The sequence below is a fragment of the Silurus meridionalis genome, chromosome 18 (assembly GCF_014805685.1).
Source record: "Silurus meridionalis isolate SWU-2019-XX chromosome 18, ASM1480568v1, whole genome shotgun sequence".
NCBI lineage: Eukaryota > Metazoa > Chordata > Actinopteri > Siluriformes > Siluridae > Silurus > Silurus meridionalis.
Window position 1 is genome coordinate 2467209 of NC_060901.1, and position 12075 is coordinate 2479283.

Sequence of the window (12075 nt, forward strand, 5' to 3'; positions counted from 1 at the left end):
CGTTGTGTGTTTCTTTTATTGGAGTTAATAGTGATGATCAGTGTGATGAGAGAGTGGGATTAGCTGCAGATTCAGTGTGTGTGTTGTGCTTCAGTGAGTTTGACTGAAGAAAGTTGAACATCTGGTGAAGATTCTGTTCTATTCTGGGAGAAATGAAACTATTCACAGTCAAATTCATGTAAATCTCATTTACACTTCACTGATCTCTGTGAAGTGAGAATTTGGCTATTTAAAATGTATTTACAAGTAAATGAATAATCTTAAACCTCAACAACTACAAGGTCAAAGAACATGAGGCCAAATGCTACCTGAAATGACTAAACCACAAGAGTGAACCTGAATAAATCACAGCTCTACAGCAAAAATAAAACACTGAGAAATTAATCAAGACTTAACATGTATAACAGGACACCAGTTGCAACCTCAGCAAGAGTCTAAGGGGAGTCAGGACTCTTTTCACTCAGTGCTTTAAATATTTCTCATTGTAAATAAATATACAATCACTTTCACACTGTTACTTTGAATATATTTTTAGCAGTCTTACCTGTCAGGACTGGGTCTCAAACCCGGGTTGCTTGTGTGAGAGGCAGAAACTCCAGCTATCTGCTGGGGAGGTGATAAAACCCTTTTGTGGAGAGAAATTCAGGTGTGACAAACAATCCAGCTTTTATTATTAAAGTCCACAGAAAAATTGTGAGAAGTTGTTTTTCAGGAACTCGAGCTGCGTCGCAATGCTTTGTGAACGAATCCCAAAGCTCATTCTGTGCTTTTCCAGTGTTCATTCGGCGAATATTCTCCGCACATTTGGTGCATGTCTATGTGAACATTCCCCTCCTTACGTGTTACAGTTCGATGCCCAGGCTTGTAATGATGCCGGATAGCTATCTCTCCCTGGGTGTCGCATCATCCCTTAAGACCGCAAAACTGTAACAAGACGTCAGTGCTGGTGGGTAGGGCTTATGCCTCAGCATGGCTCTTCGCCCACAAAGAGACCGCTGTGGCAGTCTATATCCACTCTAGTCTCCTCCAAGAGGCTCCTATTGTCAGCCCGCTTGAGCACTTCTGGCATTGCCTCCTCCCAACCAGCTGCACGGAAATGGCGTCTAATTTTCGAACACTTATAAGGACAACAGAATCCTCCAGACAGTGCCAGATTGTCTTTAGGCTTGCCCTGATCACTCTCCAGCGTATCTTTGTTTTGTTTGTCTTTTTGTTTCTGACCTGTTTCTGTCCTGACCATTCTGTCCTCCGGCTTCCCGACCGCGCCTGTTTTCCTGACTCTCCCCTCAGCTTATCGGCTCTGCTTTGCTTGCGCTGAACGCACTCCGGTTCCCGGCTTGGCTCTGCTCTGTTCGTGCTGAACGCGCTCCGGTTTCCGGCTTGGCTCTGCTCGTGCTGAATGTGCTCCGGTTTCCGGCTCGGCTCTGCTTGCGCTGAATGCGCCCCGACTTCCGGCTCGGCATCCTCGCCCTCCGTGCACCTCAGCTCTCGGAATCGGCTCCATGAATCGGTTTCATGAATCGGCTCCCTGAATCGACTCTCTGAATCGGCTCTCTGAATCCGCTTCCGGATTCAGCTCTGCACGCACGCTTTTCTCCGCTGCTCTCTTTGCATCTGTCTTGGATCCTAAAACCTGAACTTTCTGACAGAACAATCTGGCCAACATGGATCTCGCGGATGTACCTGCCTCTAGTGCTGCTTTAACAGCCTTGTCTCGCCGACAAGCGGCGCAGGAACAACAAATTCAAAACCTCTCTACAGGCGTGCAGGAAATCATGGGATTTTTGCGCACATGGTTTGCGCACTTGACAGACTCCACACAGGTGCTCCGCCGCCATCATCGCCTGCTGCCCCGGCCGGGCAGGCCCCTGCTTCACCGACCGCCCCCAGCTATGCGTGAGCCTCAGCTTGCGCCGCCAGCCCGATTTTCGGCCAACCCTGACTCCTGCCGCTTGTTTAATATGCAGTGCGACCTGATTTTTAGCAGCCCTCCCAATTCGGTACAGAGCGCTCCAAAGTGGCCTACGTCATTTCCCCCCTGCAGAGCCCTAAGGTGGGCCACCACGGAGTGGGAAAGTCAATCAACCAACTGCAGATCATTCGCCGCCTTTTCTGCCGAACTCCGGAAGGTTTTTGGCTCATCTACGCCACGCCAAGACACTGCCCGCTACCTGATCTCGGCTGCACAGGGGCATCGCTCTGTTGCAGAGTTCGCGGCTGACTTCCGGACCCAGGCCACTGACAGCGGATGGGATTGTGTTGCACTTTACGATACTTTCCTTCAGGACCTCTCCTCTGCCTTTAAGGACGAACTCGCCGCTCGTGATCCACCCCAGGATCGGGATTCACTGATGACCTTGGCTACACGCATCGATCGGCGCCTAAGGGAATGCCGCCGGGAGCGTGGTTACCCCGCTCAGAGCCTAGATCCTCACAGTCCTTTAACTGCAAACAGTTCCCCACCTCGTGTTTCGGGTTTTGGCACCCGTTCTTTTCTCCGCCGCAGGCCATGGAAATAGGACGCCACCACCTTACCCCCCCTGAGAAGGAGAAATGTCGGTCGCTAGGTCTATGCCTCTACTAGACACCGTTGCCCCCATCCGGTTAAAAAAGGTTAGAGAACAAGCACCTGCACCTTGGTATAATAGTCATTCGCATGCCCTCAAGAGAACAGCACGTAATCTGGAGAGAAAATGGAGGAAAACTAAATTGGAGGTATTTAGAATTGCGTATAAAGACAGTATGCTCAGCTACAGACAGGCGCTAAAAGCTGCTAGAGCTGAACACCTGAGCAAACTCATAGAAAACAACAAAAACAATCCCAGGTTCCTTTTCAGTACTGTAGCTAAACTAACTACAAATCAGGGATCTGAAAATTGTGTTCCATCACAGTTTAGTAGTGAGGACATTATGAATTTCTTCACTGAAAAAAATAGATAACATTAGAAAAACAATTGTGGCAGTTCAACCTCTGACAGCATCTCCTGAGACAGTGTTACCTTCAACTCCACAACTCCACTGTTTTACATGTATAGGACAGGAAGAGCTGTATAATGTTATTACCAAAGCTAAATCGACAACATGTCAGTTAGATCCAATTCCTACTAAATTACTGAAGGAAGTGTTATATACAACTGGTGAACCTCTTCTGAATATTATTAACTCTTCACTATCGTTAGGACATGTCCCTAAATCCCTCAAGTTAGCAGTTATTAAGCCCCTCATTAAAAAACCTAATCTGGATCCAAACACACTATCGAATTACAGACCAATTTCAAATCTGCCATTTATGTCTAAGATTTTAGAAAAGATTGTCGCTGCCCAGTTATGTTCCTACCTGCAAGAGAACAATATCTTTGAGGAGTTTCAGTCAGGTTTTAGGCCCCATCATAGCACAGAAACTGCTCTAGTTAAAATCACTAATGACCTGTTTTTAGCTTCAGACCAAGGCTTCATCTCGCTGTTGGTTTTACTAGATCTTAGTGCTGCATTCGACACTATAGACCATGATCTCCTCCTATATCGCTTACAAAATTACATCGGCATTCAGGGACAGGCATTAAGCTGGTTTAAATCCTACCTGTCCGATCGTTACCATTTCGTAGATTTAAATGGAGAGCTATCCAGGCTAATGCAAGTAAATTATGGCGTGCCGCAAGGTTCAGTTCTAGGACCCCTGCTCTTCACAATATACATGCTTCCGTTAGGAAATATTATTAGAAGGCATGGAATTAGCTTCCATTGTTATGCTGATGATACTCAGCTATATATGTCATCTAAACCAGGCGATATAGCTCAATTACCTCGAATAACTGAGTGTGTTAAGGAAATAAGAGATTGGATGACCCATAACTTTCTACTTTTAAATTCTGATAAGACTGAGATTTTGCTCATCGGCCCAAAAACTAGTATACAGAAGCTCCATTCAATGGTAAGAGACCTGGGTGTTATTTTAGACAGCGACTTGTCTTTCAAAAACCATATCAACCAAGTTACAAAAACAGCCTTCTTTCACCTGAGAAATATTTCTAAGTTAAGAAACATGTTGTCTATATCCGATGCAGAGAAGCTCGTCCATGCGTTCATGACCTCCAGAATAGACTACTGTAATGCATTACTAGGTGGATGTCCTGCGTCATTATTAAACAAGCTTCAGTTAGTCCAGAAGGACTTACAAGGTCAAGAAAATATCACCATATAACCCCAATCCTATCGTCCCTACATTGGCTTCCTGTTAAGTTTCGAATAGACTACAAACTATCACTTCTCACTTATAAAGCACTAAATGGTTTGGCTCCCATGTATCTATCCAGTCTTTTAACATGCTACAATCCGCCACGCTCCCTGAGATCTCAAAACTCTGGACTTCTAGTAGTTCGTAGAATAGCAAAGTCCACTAAAGGTGGTAGAGCATTTTCACATTTAGCTCCTAAACTCTGGAATAGTCTTCCTGACAGTGTTCGGGGCTCAGACACACTCACCCAGTTTAAGTGTAGATTAAAAACATATCTTTTTAGCAAAGCCTACACATAACACACATCACATATCATAACCTTGTGCTCCAGAACATCTGATCACATCACATTATCAACTTGTGCTGTGAATATCATGAACAGCAGCTACGCTAATTCCTCTCCACTTCTCTTTCTCTCCCCATCCTGAGACACCCTGAGGTTTGGCCAGCTCCAGTCACCTCCCACCTCGTGATGATTACGGACCTTTGAAGAAGTAGATGCCGAACTCGCAAACATCCTGAACCATCTAGAGACGTAGCAGGTCCCGCTACATGTGTGGAGTTTTGACATTGGACCTCCTGGAGTGTTAAAGGCTCTGGCATGGAGAAGCTGATGCTGGATCTGTGATGATCACAAATGCTGAGCTCATAAAACTCGGAGCTACTAACCATATAGACTGTTTAAGACTGCAGAAAGAACATCACTTATAATCTTATACTCCAGTAATCATGTTAGTTCTCACTGTTCAGTGTTCTGTATTGTTGAAAGATTTATGATCAAACTCTTGATGTCACCCAGATGAGGATGGGTTCCCCTTTTGAGTCTGGTTCCTCTCAAGGTTTCTTCCTCATAACATCTAAGGGGAGTTTTTCCTTGCCACAGTCGCCACGGCTTGCTCATCAGGGACAAATTCACACCATTCACCATCACTGTTGATTTGTGTAAAGCTGCTTTGAGACAATGTCTGTTGTGAAAAGCGCTATACAAATAAACTTGACTTGACTTGACTCTACTGCGGAGGTAAAGGGCACATGGCCGCATCCTGCCCAGTAAAAGGCAAGGCTCATCGGTAAAGGGGGGAGCACCCACAAGCCACTCCTTCCCCGCTCCCTCCAAACCCACTATCTTGATCCACCTTCAGGTTGGCCCCGGAGGCACGGAATTGGCTGCCTTTGTTGACTCTGGGGCTGACGCCGAATTCATCGACCTCAAGCTTGCCCAGCAACTGCTAGTTCCCATGGAAACCCTACCTGAAGCTCTGCTGATCAGAGCCCTGGACGGCAGCCTTTTAGGCCGGGCCATGCACCGCACTAAGCCTCTACTCATGTCAGTGGGGGAATGACATCAGAAGTGGCTTTCCTTCCTGGTCATCTCCTCTTGGCTTCAGAAACACAACCCATGTGTTGATTGGATGACATGGTGTATTCTGGAATGGGGTTGTGCATTGCTTCGGCCACTGCCTTGCTCTCTCTCCACCCAAACCACTGCCGGCCGTCATTCTCGAGCACTCAGATTTAGCATCGGTTCCTGAGATGGCCTTAAGCGCGTGTTTATTAAGGCCTTGGCTACCTCCCTGCCTCCCCACCGGCACTTCGACTGTGCCATTGAACTGCTTCCCGGAACCAGTCCCCCTAGGGGGCGCCTGTATCAGTTATCCGCCCCAGATAGAGCTGCCATGAACCAATATATCCAGGAGTCCTTGGCAGCAGGTATCATCCGACCATCCTCCTCCCCGGCTGGGGCAGGTTTCTTTTTTGTAAAAAAGAAGGATAAATCCCTACGCCCATGTATCAACTACCGGGGTCTTAATGCGATCACTGTCCGGAACCGTTAACCCTTGCCACTTATGGCCTCAGCATTCGCGCTTCTGCATGGTGCCATGATCTTCACTAAGCTGGATCTACACAACGCATACCTCCTGGTGCGAATCAGGGAGGGGGATGAATGGAAGACCGCCTTCAATATCCTAGCCGGTCATTAGGAGTACCTCGACATGCTGTTCGGCCTAACCAATGCCCCGGCCATCTTTCAGGCTCTAGTCAACAAGGTCCTCGCCTACGCTGCCCCCGTCGTCGTTGTAGGGGCCTTCAGTACCTTGTGGATTGGGAGGGCTATGGTCCTGAGGAACGTTCCTGGGTCCCCTCCCGCTTTATCCTGGACCCTGGCCTGATTGCTGGCTTTCATCGGACCCACCCAGAGCAGCCTGTTGGGGAGTCCGGAGCCGCCCTGGACGGGGCACTGTCAGCCCGCTTAAGCACTTCCGGCATTGCCGCCTCAATCACCAAGGAAACGCCCCCTCCCAACCAGCTGCACGGAAATGGCGTCTAATTTCCTAACACATATAAGAATGCCAGAATCCTCCAGACAGTGCCAGATTGTCTTTAGGCTTGCCCTGATCACTCTCCAGCGTATCTCTGTTTTGTTTGTCTTTTTGTTTCTGACTATTCTGTCCTCCGGCTTCCCGACCGTGCCTGTTTTCCCGACTCTCCCCTCAGCTTATCGGCTCTGCTTTGCTCGCACTGAACACGCTCCAGTTCCTGGCTTGGCTCTGCTCTGCTCGCGCTGAACGTGCTCCGGTATCCGGCTCGGCTCTGCTCGGCTCACGATGAACGCGCTCCGGTTTCCGGCTCGGCTCTGCTTGCGCTGAACGCGCCCCGACTTCCGGCTCGGCATCCTCGCCCTCCGTGCACCTCAGCTCGCGGAATCGGCTCCCGGAATCGGCTCCATGAATCGGCTCCCTGAATCGGCTCTCTGAATCGGCTTTCCAATTCAGCTCTGCACGCACGCTTTTCTCCCCTGCTCTCTTTGCATCTGCCTTGGATTCTAAAACCTGAACTTTCTGACACCTATGGCTCACCCTCTCGGATCCTTCTGACAGGGACAGAGCTGTGCTGTCATCTCGCCTAGGACTTTTCCCTGAAGAAAGTCGAAACAGCTTTTTTAAAGCTATTGCGTCTTCCTATGAGTCTTCTGGTTGCCCTGCTTTGTTCGGGGTCAGAGCACACTCGACCTGAAGTGTGGTAGCCTCTAAGCCTTGGTCCTCTGGAGTTTTCCTCCAAGACATCTGTGACACTGCCTAGTCCATCTGACCTTTGTCAGGTTCTATAACCTCAACCTCTTTGCCACTCCTGGATCCCTTCGACCTAGGTGTGCCCAAACACACTAGTCAGGGACTGGTCCATCTAGTGGTATTGGACTCTCTGCCTAGCCGGCGTCCCTGCAGCGCTTCCTTCTCATTTACAGAAGCTGTCACCGGCTTCACTCCATGTGCTTTTTATAGCATTCTGGTCGTGACGTCACCCTGCCGGTGATGCCGCACTTTCCATTGGATGGATTACACGTGGCATTCAGATAGTGGGCAATGCGGAAGCGTTCCCAAAGCCTTGCGATGCAACATCTCGTTCTCTCAGGGAAATAGGGTTACATACGTAACCTAGAGACATTTCTAATAAAACAAGCAAGCAGAGAAATAATCAGGTCATATTCTGGAGAGAACGCAAAAGCAAACAAACACAAACACAGTCTTACAAAGGGAAGAAACTCAGGAAAAGAAAGAAGACACAAAATCGAAACAATGAGACACAAAATGACATCAGAGACGAAAAACTTAGCAGTAAAGCATAACTAATAAGATACATAAAATAATGGTAATTATAACAAATCGGGGAACAATGAAGAACAAAAAGAGAGAAAAACTGGTAATTAAAGAAAAAAACAGGCAAAACACACTGAAGAACAGAGACTTACACGGGGCGCTCGTGAAATTACAGAAGGCTCTAAAAACACGCTCTGAAAAAGGGGAAACATTATATCAGAAAAACACATCAGAACTGAAAACACATATCAGGTGAATGAAATCATGTCATTGATTATAATTGTAAATGGATGGTTAATTTTGGACCCAGTTTCAGAGTTTAAACCTATCCCGCTTTATGAGGAATAAATGAGTAAACTATTTGCATGAACAGTGTGAATGTGATTAATGCACTATAACTTGGCAGATCCAAAAGAAGATCACACCAGGAATCCCTGTGCTTCCAGGCATTTGCTTCATTACCAAACTACTGGGTAGAATAAATACACATGGAGCAGAAACACCAACAAAACAGAATATAAATGAAAAAATCAACGCATGAAAAATTACCAACTTCAAACCAAAATATCACAATCACAAAAAGGAACGCATTTATATTAAACTCAGACAAATGAAAAACACCAAAAGGCTAAAAAAAACCCTCCCCCATACTCAGGGAGAATTAATTTAAACTTTAATAAAACATTCCTGTATTGACTTTTCATTTATTACTTTTTTATTTTTTTTTATTTTCCTTCTTTATCTTCTCATTCTGATTATATTTTTTTCTGATTTTAATCTCAGGCAAAGTTCTGATGTACTGCTTCAGTGTCAGGATCATTCCAAAAGGTAACTTCTTCTTCTTCTTCTTCTTTCGGCTGCTCCCATTAGGGGTCGCCACAGCGGATCATCCGTCTCCACACCACCCTGTCCTCTACATCTGCCTCTTTTACACCAACTACCTGCATGTCTTCCCTCACCACATCCATGAACCTCCTTTTTGGCCTTCCTCTTTTCCTCCTACCTGGTGGCTCCATCCTCAGCATTCTTCTACCAATATAATTTATGTCCCTCCTCTGCACATGTCCAAACCATCTCAATCTCGCCTCCCTCACCTTGTCACCAAAACATCCTACATGCGCTGTCCCTCTAATAAACTCATTTCTAATCTTATCCATCCTCGTCACTCCCAACGAAAACCTCAACATCTTTAGCTCTGCTACCTCCAGCTCCACCTCCTGTCTTTTACTCAATGCCACTGTCTCTAAACCATACAACATCGCAGGTCTCACCACAGTCCTATAAACTTTCCCTTTCAATTTTGCAGATACCCTACTATCACAAATCACTCCTGTCACTCTTCTCCACCCACTCCACCCTGCCTGCACTCTTTTCTTCACTTCTCTAACACACTCTCCATTACTTTGCACTGTTGAACCCAGGTACCTGAATTCCTCCACCTTCTGAAGCTCTTCTCCTGCAACCGCACCACTCCACTGCCCTCCCTCTCATTCACACATGTACTCTGTCTTACTCCTACTGAGTTTCATTCCCCTTCTCTCCAGTGCATATCTCCACCTCTCCAGGCTCTTCTCAACCTGCTCCCTACTCACAACAAATCACAATATCATCCGAAACATCATAGTCCAGGAGACTCCTGTCTGACCTCGTCCGTCAACCTGTCCATCACCACTGCAAACAGGAAAGGGCTCAGGGCCGATCCTTGATGCAGTCCAACCTTCACTCTAAACCAGTCTGTCGTACCTACTGCACACTTCACTGCCGTCACACTGTACTCATACATGTCCTGCACCACCCTTACATACTTCTCCGACACACCTGACTTCCTCATACAGTACCACAACTCCTCTCTTGGCACCCTGTCGTACGCCTTCTCTAAATCCACAAATACACAATGCAATTCCTTCTGTCCTTCTCTATACTTCTCCATCAACATTCTCAAAGCAAATATGGCATCTGTGGTGCTCTTCCTCGGCATGAAACCATACTGTTGCTCACAGATGGTCACCTCTTCTCTCAATCATTCCAAAAGGTAACACTAGACTATATTACCCATCAGTCACTGCATATATCAGTTCCATCCTGCCCCTAATTAACACACCTATTTAAGTCTGAGTTTGTGTGTTTTGTACATTTGTTGAAGTTTTAATGTTCATGTGTTTTTGTGTGTATTTAATCTTAGTTCGAGGTCTTTGTATAGTATCCATGTTTTTGTATATGCTGCGTTTTTTTAAAATAATTTTTGGTTTGATGCATCTTTCCTTGATGTCACTGTGCCGCTCTGTCCTCCGGATGTCACCTTGTCTCTGTGTCCTGTTGAGGACATTGCCTGGCCTCTTTGTCCTGTTAAGGACATTGCCACATCTCTTTGTCCTGGTGAGGACATTGACAGGCCTTTTGGTCGTGTTGAGGACATTGCCTTGTCTCTTTGTCCTGGTAAGGACATTGTCATGTCTCTTGGCCTTGATGAGGATGTCGGCTCGTCCTCTTCCCATCTGAGGAGATTATTCAAAAACATAGGAATTTGGGAAAATTTGTAACTAAAATCATTCTAAGAAAATAGCAAAAAAAAAACAACAACACTTACAATCAAAAACTTCAGGAGACTCATAAAAAACTAAATTTAGGAAACAGACCACACATTATTAGAGATCAAAGCCACAAACTTAGATAAAAGGGGAACTTAAACACACACAGGTCTAACAGGACTCAGGTGGAAACAATAGGAACTAATTGGGGACATTGCTGCAAAATGGCGACATCTGATGGCGAAAACAAGAAACACAAGGAAAAAACATACAGCTAGAAACCTAACATAATCCCTCAGATCCGGACAGAACCTCCTTGGGATCATACCCATTTCAGTTCACCAGCTATTACAGCCTATTACAGCCTAAACTGATGTTCTTCTAATGACTAGTCCTGAAGGCAATCAGGAAATTTCTCACACCCAGACCTTGTATGATGTGATTTAATAAGGGGATATGAAGATATTAGGAGATTTGGTTGCTGGAAAAATTAGTTATAAACTTATTACACCCCAGAAATCTCTTGTTGATTTTGACTGAAGTTTGTTCCATATGTTGATACTGTAACCTCTAAGTGGCTAATTAAGATTTTTTATCAATATTTATATATCTAGAAAAAACAGCTGTGAGAATTAAAAGAGTTTGTGTGTGAATGTATTGTATCATTGTGTAAAGACGTGTGTTTTGTTGCAAAGATGATGAGCAGTGGCATTAAATTATTTTGTGTTTGTGAAGGACATCTGTTTGCAGGTCTGAAACCAAGTGGAATCCAAACCTAATCATGAGATACTTAATGGATCAGGAATTTAGATCTTGTCCAGGTTCCTGTGTGTTCAGACAATATCTACACTGGTCCTGCAGCTGATAACAACAATCTCTTCTGAAGAAACACACAGAGACTAAGGGAGAATGAGAGACGACTCTCAGTGTCTCAGCAGTAGAATTAGTACTTTATGGTTTTATCTGACTGCATTATGTGGTCATTAGTGTCACTGTGACATGCAGAAAAATAAAGTGTGTTTTCTCTCATCCACAGTGTGTGTGATTGTGTGTATCACATCCTCCCCCTCAGCACCTGCAGTCTCTCCCAGCTGCAGCAGTGCTTCTCTGTACACTCTCACTGGCCGAGGTTTTTGTACGATGCTCTAACACTGTGTGATCACCCAGTTACCAGTGATCTTATGTAAACTCTGACAGTAGTAATCTCCTGCATCTTCAGTCTGGACTCCACTGATGGTCAGAGTGAAGTCAGTATTCGATCCACTGCCACTGAAACGAGCTGGAGTTCCTGACTGTACGCTTGTAGCCCTGTAGATCAGGAGTTTAGAAGCTTCTCCAGGTTTCTGCAGGTACCAGTGCAGGTAGTTACCACTATCCACTCTGCTACTGGTTTTACAGTTGATAGTGACTGTGTTTCCTGGAACAACAGTTTGCACTGAAGGAGTCTGAGTCACAGTCACCTGACCTCTGGATCCTGTAGAGAAACATAGCTTGTGTTTGTATGCTGTAAAATGGTGTAGAATTAGTATGAAATGAAGTGTGTGAGGCTGTGAGTTGATGTTAAACTCTCACCTTGAGTCCAGAGGGCCAGTGTGCAGATGAAGACGCTGATCAAAGTCATGGTTGCTGTGGGTGAAGTTTTGAAGTCACAGGACTATAAACACTCACAGAGCACTGAAGCATGGACTGCTAATGCAAAGTGTGTGTGGGTGTGTGT

General features: G+C 45.7%; 1 gene segment (V, D, J or C); it reads right to left on the reverse strand.

Moving 5' to 3' along the window:
• Window positions 1–11503: 11503 nt before the first annotated feature.
• Window positions 11504–11993, reverse strand: LOC124401099. The segment is given in 2 exon segments: window positions 11504–11832; window positions 11931–11993. Coding segments are annotated over 2 exon segments (378 nt in total).
• Window positions 11994–12075: the final 82 nt, after the last annotated feature.